The sequence below is a fragment of the Ambystoma mexicanum genome, chromosome 3q (assembly GCF_040938575.1).
Source record: "Ambystoma mexicanum isolate Mex_15411 chromosome 3q, UKY_AmexF1_1, whole genome shotgun sequence".
NCBI lineage: Eukaryota > Metazoa > Chordata > Amphibia > Caudata > Ambystomatidae > Ambystoma > Ambystoma mexicanum.
This window is the reverse complement of record NC_090926.1, coordinates 1,070,930,184-1,070,947,463: the sequence shown is the minus strand read 5'-3', so window position 1 is coordinate 1,070,947,463 and position 17,280 is coordinate 1,070,930,184. Positions and strand designations below refer to the sequence as shown.

Below are 17,280 nucleotides of genomic sequence, written 5' to 3'. Positions count from 1 at the left end.
TCGCTTTCAGAGCTATTTTAGGACTGGGCACTCTACATCTCCCAATTTACTTATAATGGATTCACTAAGGAATAAGGCAATGCAACCTGACTGCCCGCCACTTTACGCTCTATACGTTGACTTCAGGGTGGCATTCGATGTAGTGAATAGAGAAAAGCTTTGGCACAAATTAAAAGCATTGACCTGTCCGGAAGCCCTACTTCACTACTTAAATCTCCTCCACACCAACACCTTCGTCCAACTTAAAATAGACAACAGAGGCACTATGACCAGGCCAATCAAACAAAACAGAGGTGTAAGGCAGGGATGTGTAACTGCTCCCCTGCTATACCACCTCTTTGTTTCAGCCCACAATTGCCCGCCTAAAATTGGCACGAGTCACTGTGTGATAATGGCTTATGCAGAGGATCTTGTGATCTTTGATCACACTTTTAGCGGGCTACTTAGAGCGGCAGAGCGGTTCTGGCAGTATGCAGAATCAAACAAGTTGGTAATCAATCACAACAAGACGGAACTCATTCTGTACACATCTGGCAAGGTTGCACGGCCACGTATGTGTTTAAGATCAGTTGAAATACAGTATTCCCACTCCTATAAATATCTTGGAGTGGAATTTTACAGTAAGGGCAACTATGATTCATGCATTCAAGCTCGTAAAGTCAAGGCAGCGCAACTAACGGCCATGATATAAAAATTCACGGATAACCAGAGTGGGTATTCCATCAAGGGGGGTATGTCTATTGTATATCCAGTGCCTTGTGCCTATGATAACATATGGACTGGAGGTGCTGATAAATATGAATCTTGGGTGGCTTCAGACCATAGAGGGAAAATTCTGGAGGAGGCTTCTGGGTCTCCTCCCAGTGTATATCCATGGACATCCTTAGATTGGAGCTAGGGATCTTCTCCCTGAGGTCAATTGTAATGGGAAAAAGGGCAGAGAATTATTTATCAAAATCTGCAATAACCCCTCAAATTCACTACTGTTATATTTAAAGGAGGATATGGGAGACAGAAAGCAATCTAAGTTAGCAGCTGATATGGATAATTAGTTTGAAACAATATGCTGGGCTCCCCCCATGGGGAGAAGACTATGAATAAATGAAATACCATCTACATAAGCGGCTAAAATTGTGGGACTGGCATAATAAGTATGTGCATATGGAGGACTTAAAAAGTTATAAGTTTGCGTTGCATGTTCATTTAAAAAGGCCCAAATGTACTTACATTTATGCCTCTCAGATGTTCTCAGGCGATTCATATTGCTGTTACGTATTAATCATTTACCTACTCTAGAGGCTATTGTGCCAGAGCGATCGACACCGAAATCAGAATGACATTGTAGAATATGCAAGAACCGTACAGAGCCCGAAACGGCAAAACATATATTAACTCAATGCCTAAAGATGGGCACTAGCTACATTAAAAACTATGGAAAATACGTACACAATCTGGATCATATCATGGACATCAATGTATAAACACTCTTAGCTTGCACCTAGCCCTCTTTAGAGTATGCACTGATGCTGATAAAATTATGAATACGGAAGTGGTATCTTGTTAACATCACTGATTGAGAGGATCTAAACTCAGATAAGGATCAGCATTAGAGGCAATAACAGATATGATTATTGTTTATAACAACTATTGCTATGAATATATTAATGATTGTAGAAAAGGTTGGTAATCAACTGTTTTAATTAACTCGTGAGGATAGACCATCTACTATGCACATCCTATTCATTATGACCCATTTAAGGTCCAAATCAATCTTCTGCAGTAAAAGTAACATGACCTAAAATGAAATGCAATACTGGTTTCTGAAAGAGAGGGTATGGTACCTTGGTGTTGTTTGTTATAATTGGTTAATTTTGGTTTTATTCCCATTAATTTTAACTCCTTTTGAGATATGATGTATGAATTAAGTTTATGCTTTGTTGTATGCATTAAGTCTAACTTTATCTATTTATGTGACATATCTCAAAATTCTGTTTCTTGATTATATTTGGATGAATGTGTAAAGTTTTATTTGTATATAAAAATATTTCACATTAAATAAATAATAATATATGGCATCTACCTTGGTTTCAAAAGTTCAATCACTCCTTGGATATTGAATTATATTTGCATCGCTCATCACACACGCCTTACGCTCTGTTCTTTGCAGATTTCTTCATACAATGTTGCTGCTTGCAACCATGGTTCTAACACAGACTGGTCTGCTATCAGTCTCCCCGACTCACCGGCTGTGCTGACTTTACTGGAGCAGCTTTGTTGTAGAAGCCAAGGACAGCACCACAGCAGCAATCACTGTTCCCTGCCCCGACAGGAGAGGCCCGGGTACCTTTGACACACAATGCACCTTTCTGCATCTTTAATTCCCGGTCTTATGTTTCTTATTCTCGAGGGCTCGTGAAAGTAGTGGTTTTCTTCCTCTGAAAAGGCAAGGGCAGTTCCCTCGCTGCAACCCTTTTTGGTCTTGCCCCCTTTCTCCTCACGTTAAACCGCCATCACCAAACTGCTGCTTCCTCGTGTGGGTTGCCTTGCATACAGTGCGCTTTCGTGCTCTGCCTTTTATCCATGTGGAGAAGTATAATGGATGTCAGGTGTGTGTAATTATCAGTAATTGCTTGATTCTGCATGACCCTTGTGTTGGGAGATGTCAGGTATACAGCTTGGGTGTTAGTCCGTTGTTGCTCACGATGAACTGTCCGTGAGAAAGTGTTTGTGTCGGAAAAGGGGTGGGGTATTGAACTTATAGGTATCCTACCTGGTGGGATGGAGAAAAGGTATTACAGGGAAGGGGATACCGCGTATCACTCTTCGGTGTCCCACTTCCACTCCCCGAAGACCCTTCATCGAGTTGATCCTCCACACTGGTCCACCCCCAGGAACTGGATCCGACAGCGATTGCCGTGTCCTGGCCACCTGGATGACAGATTACCAGGGACTAGCTGGTGAGACACCTTCAGGTTTCTCACAGCACTTGCAGCTCCTGGGCACCTCTCACCGGACCCAACTTCAGGAAAACCGACCTCCAGTGACCCCCCCCCCCCCTCCCCCCAAGACAACCCTCTTAGTCATCTGGGAAAATCAGAATCAGGTGGGGTAAGTAATAGTAGAGCATTCAACTCCCCGTCTCCTTAGAATAAACATTGGTTATTCTATTCCATCGTTCATCGCTTTTTGATTGTCAGAACTAAAAGCTTGCATCTAAAAGATAGCAATATCATTTTACCTACCTGTAACTTTATTGAATATCTTCTGGAACATTTTCACCACCACAAGAACTCTTCCTACATCAGTCCCCTCTCCTTAGAAGAAGCTTTGACTTTCGGGCTCAAGCCGCTATACATCATAGGGACTGGACTTTTAAAGTTAGAGCATAATTCTTGCGAATTGGTTTCATTTTACTGGATCACTAATTACCTTCTTTGTGTTTTCCACGTTATTAAATGCATTCCTAAGAACCTAAAGGTTACTGTATATATGTTTGATAATTGAGTACTGTGTAATATTACTACCTGCTTATTACATTTTGAAGTGTTTAATGGTCACATTAATATTTGAAGGAAAACAAAAATTGCACTCGTCATTAAGCAAAGCATTTATTTGCACCACCCTTACCCCAAGGTGGGATACAGACTAGGGGGACCATATGCCTGTGTGCCACATCATTGCAGATTGTGATACAGCTAAGATTTGTGGTTTACATGCAAAGTGCTTGCAGCAACCACAGCAAACAATTAATTGCAGTTTAATAAGAGGTGGACCAACATCAGCACTCCACTGTCCCAGGAAAAGCATGAAGCAGCCCTATAACTGGACCACGCACATATGATAGTATCCTAGTCACTCCAATCGCAGGACAGCATCACGTTCCACACAAGGCTTTTGTGTCTTATCAAAGCTTGGCATTCGTCACTTCTTTCCTGGAGAAGCAAAAACAAAAAAAACAAAAAATCAGTTTCCCTACAGAGCAGCTTAGCACAATCAACGCTCTACCCGGGCTGCTAGAGTTACCTTTCCTGCCCCAATAGAGCAGCATCTCCTTAAACACATGGCCAACTATAGGTGTGCAAGTGAGAAGGGAGTCAAGCTATTGCCTAGTGGCTTGGGGAAAGCCAAGGCAGCTTGCATGTTTGTTTTGTAGAGGGGAACCTTCAGTATGTGTATAGTAGCCTTTCCTTCAGCTACGGAATTGGGTATGGCTGGTTTGACATCAATGTATACCTTCATTCTGAATAGTGTAAACTGTATCTAGAATACTAGCCAAGAAAGGTTTACTCAATCAAATTTTAAAAAACTGACCTAAGGTGGGAAGATTTGACCTCAAAAGAGGGCCATCTACACATCAGGCAGCCCAATAGCAGAGGGTAGGACATGTGGCTTTCTGTTTCTCCCTATATTTCTTGGGAGCCTTGGCCTAACTTTAGGAAGTGAAATAAGGTGGTAAAATGCTTCTTATCTGGTGTCCTTGTTATTGTAGTGTTTACCTGTTGTGGTGAAGTAGTTATCTTGGGGGTTGAAAGAGGATTAGCGTGTGTCCCAATGCGTGAGGCATGACATGGATTGGCATTACGATAATTTGTTATGCCATTTATTACCCTTTAGATTACCTCTTATTTCACTGTGATCTCACATAATCACACAAATGTTTTCTCTGTCTGGTATACCGTCATCACTTGCTCCACTGTACCACCATGTACACATTTAATTTATTATCACACAACAACGATTGAAGTGGTTAAATAAAGCTAAGACATGTAGGCCATGATGTTTTGCCAGACTTTAACCAAGATTGCACATTAGAAAAGGGACAGTAAAAATAAAACTGGGCAAGAAATCAGACAAAAAGAAGGCACACAAATTAAGGCAGAATGTGTGGAATGGACGACTGTCTGATAAGCCCCCCTATTAAATTAGGGCTGTTGGGTGATAGGAACTTGATGGTCAATGTCATAAGTTTGACATAGATCAATACCTAGGCCAAGACAGAAAATCTTGTTAAACTATAGTTCTTTATTTAAGGAAGGAAACAAGGGGTGAGCAAACAACAACATGGGACACTGAAACCTGACTCCATAACTAAAAGTCTTTTTGGTGCTTTGGGGAACACACAGTCTAGGTTTAAAGGAGATCCAACACTGTCACTTTCCCCATTCTCAGCAACGGGACTGTTTCTAGTCTCAGGTGGGTTTAAGAGATTCACAGATATTTCTTGAATGGGGCTTTTCAGTGTATCCTTGCCCCACCGATTCTCTGTTTTGGGTTTATAGGGTTCCGGCACCCTTCTCCTATGGCTTTCACTGGGCTTCTGCCCAACTGGTCCTAATCCCAGAATAACAGGAGTTCTTGAATCCTTCTCCGGCTTTCTCAGGGCCTTAGTCCCACTTATGTCCCCATGGCCAACTGTACTTCCTTTGACTGTTGAGGCAGTAGGCTTTTGCTTCTTTCTCACTCCGACCCTCTTCTGTACTTCACTACTCCGGTGCGGGTCCTTCACCTCGCCATGGGCTTGTACCTCCTCTCACCATGGCATGACCCTTTAAGATCAGGGTCTTACTCCCAACTCCAGCCTTAAGCCAAGATTGCCCTCTTAATCTTTTTTGTCTGACTGGCCGGGCTTGGTCTCTTAACCGCTTGATGTTCCTCGATCAGCTCCTCCTGATGTTCTACCTCCTCCTTCTGGTGACCACCTCAAGCTACTTCCTGATATACCCCAACTATCCCTTTCTGATGATCTCCTCCGCTTCTTCTTCCTGATGGCATCCTCCTTTCACCACCTGATAGTCTCCTTCCACATCTTTATGTTTCTTCTCCCCTTTGTCTTCCACCTCTCCAACTCTTCCCAGACCAACCTCCCCCAAAGTCCCACTTCTCTCCCCCATCTTGAGCATAAGCTGTTCCTGCTGACTCCATCCCCTGGTATTGGTCCAGCGCTTTGGGCCTGCATCTCTGCCAGGGAATGAGTGTGGGCTCCGATTGTTCAGGTGTGTGTGTATTAGAGCTTGTGGGTGGGACCAACTCTGTAAAGGGTCTGTCCGCCATCTTGTATTAAACTTCCTTCCTTTTGTCTCTAGCTATTATCTGGGGTGCAAGCATGTTGTATACAAAGGCAAGCAGAGGGGAGGCATTTTTATATATGGCGCCGACTACCAGCTCATGCTCACAGACTCTGTGCTGCTAGGAGCCTAATGTGGCGCTACTCTTTCAATAGCACCTGCAGTGTAGTGAATTGGAGGAACTCCCCATCCTTTTTTATTAGCAGGTCGAGCCATAGGGGTCTGGGTTGGGCCGGCCGCTACCCAATGCGTCTCCCAGAGGGTGGATGGAGTAGGATTCCCTGTACTTGCACGCCCCTCATAGATTTGGTAACCCAAATGACTGAGGACTAAAAATCCTAGCATACCATTGGAAAGATTGGAATTTAAAATGTTTACTAAACACAGTGTGCAAAGAACTCCAATTGCTGAGTTGAATTCAACCACAAACCTTTAGCAAACTTAAGTCGCAGAAGAAGTGAACCATGAAACTTTGCTGAATGTGGAAGGGAGTCAAACGGCGAACACACAATGAAAGCACCGTTCCCTCAGGTCTGAAGCAAAGGCATTGATTATGAAAGGTCACAGTCATGTTGGAACACATGCCATGCCTGCAGAGAGAACACAGACCACGGTGGAACACCGCAGATCCATGAAATGTCTCATATGTAGTTCCAAAATAGTGTAGATTACCCAGAGTGTAGATTACCCGGCCTACACTTTTGAAACAAAACCTCTTAGGAAGCAAAGCCAATCATAGAACCTGAAATCCGAGCAATGGAAATACGGAATCCTGTGCTGCCTGAAACCGCTCAGGACTATAAAAGAGACTGTAAAAAGGCAAAGATTGGACAGACGGAAACATGCTTCTCACTGCTCACTAGATACATGGGGCGACTGCTACCTGGAAAGAGGTAGTTCACCTGATGTCAGCAGTGCAGCAGATGCTATGATAGATGAATGCCAGGGATCACAACATAGGAATGAGTAGGGGGCATTGAGAAGAGCCCATGGCGTGGTTCTACCCACAAGAACTGAGACCAGAAGGAAAGCCTGAGAAGGACTGAGAACTGTATTCTTATTTAAGACGCTTTTGAAGCAGAACCCATGGCAGGAGCAAAAGAGTCCAGTCTGCCTGAAAAGGACCCTAAATGAAGGGAGAGAAATACTAGATACACTGAGAAAATCAGTGTTGTTGATTAACCAGAGGTTTTAAAGATCTATAAGGGAATTGTGAGAGTTCCCAAGTTCGGGGAAGAGACTGGAGAGAAACCAAAGGCTATGGAAAGACCTAAGAGCATTAAGGAAGTAGAGTTTCTTTAGAGACCCAAAAGCAACCAGAGGTCATGGAGAGACTTTTAAAAAAACTAGATGGTGTGTGTGTGGAGTGGCCTAAATAATTGTACTGAGAACCAGAAGCTGTGACAAGGCTGGCGAAGAATGTGTTGAAACGAACATGAGGCAGTGAAGAGCCTAGCCAAGCTTTGTTGACCAGAGACCCTACAGAAGGCACTTTTTGCAAGTACCTCTTGGAGGGGTATGCTCAGGAAAGCATCTGGTATGTGTGTTTCTAGTATAAGGTAGGGACTTTGAAGCTTAGGTTTATGATCACTTTTTTTGGGCACACTTAGAAAACATTTGGTTATAGGCTACGGTTATTCAGGAGGCTAAAGGACTCATTAAGAATAGGTTGGAACATTTAGGTTTGCCATCAACTTTGGACATTTGTCACTGGACTAGGGTGTCGCTGACGGGACAGAGATTTGTAAGATTAGGTCTAAAATTTTGATGTTGAAAGATATCTTTAGATTGAGGTGAATGCAGCACATATAGAATCCCACTTTTGTTGTCCCTCCCTTGCTGCTGTTTTACAGATTCATTCTGTATTCTTTTTAAATATTCTTCCTAGTTCCTATATGTTTTTATCCAACCTAAGGCTTTGGGCTATTTACCTTAATAAATCCACATAAAGCCTCATTTTGTGACATACGTTGTGTTATTTGTGGCGGGTCAGAACGATGTGAAGACCAGGGTTCCCCATGTTTGAACAGCGTTTATTAAAATTGAAGTGAAAATGTTTAACTTTCCCTAATCTCAGGGAAACTCCACCTAACACAACTAAAACTAGGGTGCTCGTCATCAGTATACAAGTCCACAACAAGAGTCTGTCCTCAGTCCCAAAATTAACCTATCCTGACCCTACCGCTAACTGTAAACAACTAAAGGCCAGGAGAATGACTCCCTTCTCCTGGGGTTGCAAAGGTTACTTCCCAATATACCTATTCCGCTTTAATATGTATATAGATTTATATTTATTTTTTCCTCCATCTTTAGTGTGGCAGGTGCTATTCATATGGGCAAGAGACACAAATATTGTTGGAACTATACCAAATAAGGTTTTCTGAAGGGGACGGGAAACCACGTTCATTATTTTATTTTGGGGCTGCTTAAAATGGAAGCCATGGAGAAGGCGAAACCAGTGTATGCTGCTTTGATTGACTTCTCCATGGCTTTCAACAGCATTGACTCTGGAGGAAATTTCATTTATGGGGATGCCCAGGTGGGCTGCTCGTATGATCAACGCTCTTCACTCTGACACCTCTGTAAGTGTGAGGCTGAATCAAAACTTTAATCTCTTATTAAGTCAGGGTGTGGCCCTAAACAGGGCTACGTCATGGCCCCCTTACTTTTTAATATCTCCATTTCTGATGTTAGCCTTGCATTTGATGGTGTATGCTGTGTCCCCCCCGGATATATCTTATTGGACTATAGACCCATAAGGCTACATTGTCAGCTTGGTGCTTTGGAATCTTATACTAAGGAAAACCACTGTATCATAAACGTAAGGAAGACAAAGGTGTTTTAATTTAGACCTGGCATGAAGACACAATATAACAACTTTAAATGGAGTTTGTGTAATGTGGGGCTTGAGCGCACCTCGAACCTCATATAGTTGGGGTTCTACTTATTCGAGTCATACAATAAGAATTAACTCCTACTCTACTACAAATAGAAAGCAACTGCTTTGGCTGTGCAAGCTGCTTAATTAAATAAGAGATACAGTTATTTCTCACTAATACCAGTCATCAAACTTTATAAGAAGATGATGATACCTGTAATTACCAATGGCGCCAAGACCCTTTTTTTTCTGCCTTGACAGATTGGTCGTGCCATGAGGGCTGCTTTTGGCAAAAGGTGCTGAAACTCCCTGGTGGTGTTCTGGCAGCAGTCCTTGGGTACGAGTTGGGCCTTCCTTCAATTAAAATGTGTACAGTGGAAAAATGTGGCAATGCCATCTAAAATAGATCTGGCAGTTGACAAAAATCTGGTGGGAATTAAAAAGGTTAATGTTGATGAAAAACAGCACCCAGTTTAACCAGTGGATGGAGAGTTGCATTGACACCATGCACAAATATAATGTAAACATTGAGTCGATTAACCATTTCCCAACCAAATCCAAATGGAAGTTGTGGGAAATGGACTGGATCCATACAATCGAAGAGGTTTGTATGTACTTGGGTGTCTTGGTTGGTGTAAGACCTACGGAGTAAGAACTCCTTTCGAAGAACCTGTCTTACGAGGCTGAGGAGGTGGCAGGAGATATTAATGGAGTGGGCACGGCTGCTGGTGCCAGGGCGCCCTCTGTCTGGGATGCGGGGGGAACCTGCCCTGCGCTGCTGATGGATACGCTGTAGGCCACGTAACTGGTTGACCACAGTATCACCTTGTGACTTGTTCCTCGACCCGTTCTGCTAGAGGAGGCATTGGACGAGCAGCCATTTTGTCTGACGCGGTGGGCATTTTGTGAAGCTGCGTGCCACGTGCCGAAGCTGTGGTGCCTGGCTCGCTGGAACCAACCCCGTCCAAGACGCTTGGTGTTGGATCGTAAGGGCAAGGCCTGGAAGGCGTAGAGCCCTCGGCAGAACTGCCGGTAGAGCGGCGTGAAGGCGCCCCCTCGGATATGATGCCGGTACTAGGGCGTTGCCCCTCGGGAGTAACCCCGGTACAAGAACCTTGTGGTCCCTTAGCAACGATACCGGGAGGATCCAGAGACCCCTCGGCCAAAAGGCCGGTAGCTGGACTAGCCTTGGTACGTGTGCTGGTAGTAGAGCCCAACAGGCCCCTCCCGGTCAGGAGCTTCTTCGGAAAAGAGTCGCCCTTGCGGGGTGCGATGGTGAATAGAGGCCTTACCTTAGGCCTCCATCGAAGTTTGACAAAGTCCTTCAGGTCCTTAGGAGGAAACATCTGGAAGAGCTCTCTCCACCTAGCTAGCCTGTTCATCAGTGCCCGAGGTGTCAAGGCGTCTCACGCTGAGCAACCTTCCCAGCCGTGGTCAGTCCAAGGCAACGGAGCTAAAGCGCATGGGGAAGAGCCCCTCGCAGATTGGACACCTGCTGAAGCCCGTTCAAGTCGACATGCGCCGGGTAGGAGCGTGGCGTCGGAGGACCAAGTATCTAGAAGAAAAAGAAAAGTCAAGATAGAAGAATATCCGGGGAAGAGTGCATGGTATTACATGGCCGAAGTCAAACCCAGGAGCGCTGGTGAAATCGGCCCTTTCCCATTGACGCGGAATAGGGGACTGAGGAGTGGCGCCGGTGGGCGGAGTCAGGCAAGTGTATGTTCCCAGAGCCACGCTCCCGCACGCCTCTAAATTTAAAGGGGAAGAAGGTTTTTCTGGTGAAAAAGGTTCCATCTCCCGTCCCTTGCGAGGGACACCCATACAGTATGGAGGAAAGGGGAGGGGACGTAAGAGTAAGGAGGCCAATCTATACATATAAAACGCTTAAGTATGTTTCAGTACGGAGCATGACGTTTCGGCACACAATGTTATGGTGCGATTGATTGGCCGCAGGACCCGTTTTCAGCATGCCCTGTCCGCCGCAACCATTAGGGTGCGGGGACCTCTTTGCTCAAGGATGTTTTGGTGCAAAGGACATGAACCTGCACCTGTAAGATGAATGAGTTACAGGTGCAGGTTCATGGATGGGCATACATTTTTAAAAAGCACAGGCCCTGGGTTTCTTGCTTGCATCCCTATGCATAACATGAAACATATGGGATACATTACTCACCGTAATCCTATTTCTGATGCTTGTATCTGCTTAGATTCACATGCTGTGCATAGGCCGACATCTAGTGGAAGCTGCAGAGTATTACAGTTTGTTTTTCGAAACTCGAAAATGGACGTCGACACAGGGCGTGCCAGTAATACTATCCCTAGTGTGACGTCCACTGTACCAATGATCCCTCACGCGCGTAGGACCCTCAGATTGTATTTTTTCTGACATGAGGTATCATGAGGAGTAGCGCGAGTACAGATTATCCAAGCAGATAGATAAGACTACAAGCATCCATGCGCCTTCTCTCAGAGGGGAGGAAGGGCGGGTGCATGTGAATCTAAGCAGATACAAGCATCAGAAATACGATTACGATGAGTAATTTATTCCTTCTGACGGTTGTGGAATCTGCTTAGATCACATGCTGTGCATAGATTAGCGAGCAGTGTTAGAAGAAGGAGGTGGGATGTGAGAAGGGTCATGAGCAAAAGGTGTCTTAAAACCGCTTGTCCCACTTGAGTATCTGTCTTGGAATGAGTGACAATGCAGTAGTGCTGAGTAAAAGTGTGAATAGAGCTCCAAGTAGCTGCTTTGCAAATGGTGTCAAGGGGTACATTTGCAATGAAAGCCAGAGTGGCCCCAGTGCCTCTTGTAGAGTGGGCTCTTGACGTAAAAGGCAAAGTTCTTTCAGAAAGGGAGTAACACAGCTGGATACAATTGTCTATCCACTTCGAGATGGCACCTTTAGAGACGCGATCCCCCTCTCTGCCTGTAGCTACGGAGACTAACAGTTGGTCTGTTTTTCTTAGCGGCCTGGTCTTGTCTACATAGTAGAGGGCCGCTCTTCGCACATCTAGAGTGTATAGTTTCACGTCAGCAGAGCTTTTGGGTTCTTGGAAGAAGGCCGGAAGCTCAATGGACTGGTTAACGTGGAATTTAGAAATGAACTTAGGTGAGAACCTAGGGTGTGTTTGTAGAACCGTTTATCCTTATGAACAGTAAAGAAAGGATCCTGCACTGACAGAGCCTGAATTTCACTGACCCTTCTTATGGATGTAATGTCTACTAAGAAGGCAGTTTTATAGGTCAGGTGTTTGAGACTGGCTTTATGCATGGGTTCAAAGGGTGGGCCCATGAGTTTAGCAAGCACCACATTAAGGTCCATCCTGGTGGTGGGTTAGAAATTAGAGCTCCACCCTCCAATTTCTAACCCACCACCACCATGAAGGCTTTAACCACTGATACTTTCCACCATGAAATCTTGTTATGGGAGGTGGTGTAGGCTGACAGCGCCACCAGGTGTACTTAGAGTGAGTTAAATACCAACCCTGCATCCAGCAGGCAGGAGCATGTCGGTGACAATATTATAAGGAGTGTAATCAACCGGGTTGATTTGCTTATTCTGGCACCAGATAACGAATCTCTTCCATTTATCAAAATAACAGTGCCTTGTGTTTGGTTTCCTAGATTCCTTAGTATGCACCTCTGTGGTAAGTTGAGATGCCCAAACTCTAGGACTTCAGGAGCCATGCCCTTTTTAGGAGGGGGGTTACTTCTTGGAGTAGTCATGCAAAATTGAACTGGGTTGAGGATGCCCTTGACCTTGGTGCTGGGATTGTAGGTTGTGCCATCACGGGAGTCTGATGGGTTCGCACACTGCTAGTCTGCGTAGGTGTGGGAACCACGGTTGCCTCGCCCACATTGAAGCAACTTGAGCATCATCGATTCCCTGTGCATCTTGTTGACCACCTTCCTCATGAGAGGGGTTGGTGGAAAAGCGTAGGCAAACATCCCTGACCAGTTCATCCAAGGGCGTTCCCCTTGGAGTTTGGCTGATGTAACCTGGATGCGAATCCTGGACATTGCCTGTTTCCGCTTGTGGCGAATAGGTTTATAGTGGGGAAACCCCACTGTGAGAAGATGTCTTCTATGACTTCTCTGTGTAGACACCATTCGTGTTCTTCTGGGAGGGGATCTCTGCTTAAAGCGTCTGCTAGTGAATTGAGATCCCCTGGACCATGTTGAGATGACAGGTAAATGTTGCGTCTGAGTGCCCATGTCCAAATTCTCTGGGCAAGCCTGGACAGATTTGGCGAACGAGTCCCTCCCTGTTTGTTTATGTAAAACATTGCTGTCGTACTGTCTGTTAGGATCTGTACTGACAGGTTCAACAGGTGGGGTTCGAACGCTCGAAGCGCTCTGAAGACTGCCAGGAGTTCTTGCAGATTGATATGATTCTTGGCCACTGTGTGAGACCAGAGACGCTGAGTTGTGTGGTGGAGGAGGTGTGCTCCCCACCCTGACAGGGACAGGTCTGTAGTGACTACAGCTTGTACCTCCGGATCGTAAAAGGGTTTCCCCTTTGACAGGTTCTCTCTTGTTCACCAGTGAAGACTTTGTACAAGTGTTGGCGAAACGACCACTAGATCGTCCCACTGACCCCTTGCCTGAGACCACTTTCGCCATCCATTCTTGTATGGGTCGCATGCGCAGGTGCGTGTGGGGGACTAGGTAAATACATGACGCCATCATGCCTAGTAAACGCATCGCTTTGCGCACCCTTATCTGGCGACCTGGCTGATATAGAGGAATTTGCAGTAGTAGATTCCAAATTATTTCCTCTGATGGAAAGGCCAACCCCTCTTGAGTGTTTAGTATAGCTCCTAGGAACTGCTTGGCACCGGGCTTGATTTTTTCTCGTTGATAGAAGAACCCAATTCAAAGAGGTCGATCGTCCTTTGGATGCTTGATCTGCAAATTACTGGGGTCTCCCCCGTGATAAGCCAGTCGTCCAGGTAAGGGTACACCGGGATTGCCTCCCTGCGTAGGTGTGATGCCGCCACCGCCAGTAACTTGGTGAATACCCTTGGAGCCGAAGCTATACCGAAGGGCAGCACCTTGAACTGGTAGTGCTGACTGTCCACCTTGAAGCGCAAGAATCTTCTGTGCGCTGGGAACATGGAAATATGAAAATAGGCATCTTTTAGGAGGGGGATTACTTCTTGGAGAGTAGTCATGCAAAATTTTTGGGGCTTGACACTTGTTTGCAGGGCGTAAATCTAATACTGGGCGCATTGTTAAATCTTTTTTTGGCACAAGGAAGTAAGTTGAATAGATACCCTGGTTTACCTGATTGCCCGGGACGAGTTCTTTCGCGTCCTTTGCGAGAAGATTGACGATTTCCTCGAGGAGGATCTTCTGGTGGTCCAGTGAATGTATCTTTTGACGTGGAGGGTGGTTGCTGGGGCGCTCTAGCAGTTCGATGCAGTATCCTGCGGACACTGTGGACAGCACCCATCTGTCCGATGTGATCCCTTCCCATGCTTGGGTGAAGTTGGAAATGCGCCCCCCTACTTGGGATGCATGTGAAGGGACCCTGAGTGGAACGTCACTGCTTTGCAGAAGGCGTACCGCCGCCTCTGCCGGGGCTGCCTCTACCTTTAGCACGGGCCCTCTTGTTACCTCTGCCGTAACTTTGGGTAGTCTGCTGGTTGCCACCCCATGATGTACCCTGTCCCTGTGAATAATTGGAGCTCCTCTGGGAATTTTGTCCACGTGAGCGGTGATAATTACTATTCCCTCTTTGATTAGTGGGCTTATTAGTCAACTGTCCCAGGGACTTTAGAGCATCATACTCGTCTTTGGCAGTTTTCAGTGCGTCCTCTACCGCTTTGCCAAACAAGACATTCGGTTCCACCGGCATGTCAATAAGGGTTGCCTGGGTCTCGGGTTTAACCCTGACTGTCTTAGCCAAGTGTGCCTTTTAATGACAGTGCTCTCTGCTATGAGCCAGCCTGCATTATCTGCGGTGTCAAAGGTTGTCTTCAGAATGCAACTGGACACGGCTCTACCCTCTGAAGCGATCTGGGCCAACTGATCCTTTAGTGGTTCCGGTGCGGAGTCAATGAGAGCAGCTACCTGCTCCCACTGGTGGCAATTATAGCTTTCCAGCAGAGTGGTGGTGTTGGCGATCCTTGCCTGGTAAGCGGAAGTGGAGGCTACTTTTCTTCCTAAACCGTAGATTCTTTTGCTCTCCTTGTCTGGGGGAGCCTCCGATGATGACAGCGGTGTCCCCGCTCTCTTTCTGGTGTTAGTGATTACCAAGGAGTCAGGCTTGAGTTGACCCCTTATGTAAAGAGGGTCTGACTGGGCGGCCCTGAACATCTTCTCAATTCTGGGGTTTACAGCCTTAGTGAGATTAGGATTGAGAAGGGAAGGATCAATTCTACGTTGGATTGATTTGAGAATAGGAATGGCTTGAGCAATGGGTCTTTTGTCCCCCACTAGCTCCTCTGCAAAGTCCCTCTCTTCCAGCGCCCCCTGCGTATCTATGTGGAAGTGCTCTGCAGCTTTAGCCAAGACCTGATTTAGAAGGGGCTGGTTATTTATAGGTGAGTCAGAAACCTGTGGTTCCTTGTTAACCGGGGAGTCCATATTATAGACCTCCGCCTCATCTTCCTCCTCCTCATCCTGGCCCTCGTCATCTCCATAATACTCGACCCCAGTTTGGTCGTCCAGCACCAAAACATCTGGGTCATCCCCATACTGTTGGTAAGGTTGAATATGGTAAGGGTCTGAAGACAGTCCCTGAGCTGGAGTATCAAGACGAGATCTCTTATTAGGAGGCTGGGGGTCTTTGGATCCTGAAGGAGTAGCATTGTCAGGGGTATAGCTAAGAAAATGCTGTGGATTTTTTCGTAAAAATTAGCTAAGGAAGATATTCTCCTCATCACCCTGTCTATGTCCTCAGTGCTCCATTCTCTGGAACTGGGGACGACCACCTCCTGTTGAGGTTCATCTTCTAATCCCATATCGTATGGAGTGGGAGGGGTGAGCCTGGGTGTAGTGACAGGGACAGGGGTCTTAGATCTGTCTTTATCTGACGACCTGTGTTTGTCCTTGTGGACCTGGGGTGCAGAAGTTTAATGTGTAGACTTTTTCTGCTGTTTGTCCCCTTTCCCGTGAGTGGAAGAGTGTTTCCCTGACGGTGTGGCCTTATCGGAATCTTGACGCCTGGCATCGAGATTCGGGGGTACTCTCTCTCTCTCTCTTTTGAGTGCGCACGTTGGGAATCGGAGGCAGACGCCGAACGGACTGCCCGAGCCGGCTTTGGGTGTGCGGCTTGGGGATGGAGGTCGGATTCGTCTTCTGACGAACATACCTCTGTTACTTTAGGGAGCGAGGCATTCTTGGCAACTGTGGACGGTTGCCGTGTGTCTTGCGGCGATCTCGACCTGGAACGCCCAGAGGACACTGATTCGGTGGACCCCTCTCTTTGTGCCTCTTTCTTCCGTGAACTCGACACGTGTGTCTCGGTTGGCCTTAATGTTCTTAGGTGTAGAAGAAGATTGGGTAGCTCTCGTGTCGCCGGGTGTGTTCCCCATAACTGCCCTGCCAGACAATCCTCTGAGGTCGGGGACTAGCGCTTGGGTGTCTTTCGACACGCCTGTGCCCTCGCCGTCCGAATGGGCTGCGTCGCTGCCATCACTGAAGGCACCCGCCGCTTCCATGGCCTCGAGCTGCCTGGCGTGGTGGGCCCAATGTTTAGTGGAGCGGTCCTTAGTGTTTTAGCTTTAAAAAGCCTACATGCTATGGAGTTAGCTTCGGGTGGTCCCTCGGCAAGCAGAGATTACAGGTGGCGTATTTGTCAACCCAAGAGTCCTTGCGGTTGCACTTGGGGCAAAATTGAAATGGAGTACTCTCCATATGGCAGCGGGCTAGTGTGTGTAGGAAAATAAAGAGTGTACAGTATGTTTCCACCCCCCCACTCTCCCTACTTGCAGCGCCTTCCAAGGCCCGGGCCGAGGCCAGAGGCCTTCCAAGGCCTAAAGTCTGTCATGCAGCTTTCAACGGTTGTTTGTTCTTTGGACCGGCATCGATCTTCGATGTCTCTACGTGGGAGTGAAAGAACCGGGAAATTAATATTGATTTTTTGTCAAAATGGCTTAAAGCCAGGGAACTCCGCACAATGCTTCTGACAAGTATGGCGGAAAAAAACAATCTGAGGGTCCTACACCCGTGACGGATCACAAGTACAGTGGACATCACACTAGGGATAGTATTACTGGCACGCCCTGTGTCGACGCCCATTTTCGAGTTTCGAAAAACAAACTGTAATACTCCGCAGCTTCCACTAGATGTCGGCCTATGCACAGCATGTGATCTAAGCAGATTCCACA

The 17,280-nt window shown here is 46.3% G+C and overlaps 1 protein-coding gene across 1 annotated transcript in view; it reads right to left on the bottom strand.

Moving 5' to 3' along the window:
• Positions 1–3,592: 3,592 nt before the first annotated feature.
• The window catches only part of ASPSCR1 (ASPSCR1 tether for SLC2A4, UBX domain containing), a 1,532,603-nt gene continuing 1,518,915 nt past the window's right edge, over positions 3,593–17,280 (bottom strand). The window contains exon 16 of the mRNA XM_069655312.1: positions 3,593–3,932. Coding sequence (XP_069511413.1) covers positions 3,922–3,932 — 11 coding nt within the window. The 3' untranslated portion in view covers positions 3,593–3,921. The remainder of the gene's footprint in view (positions 3,933–17,280) is intronic.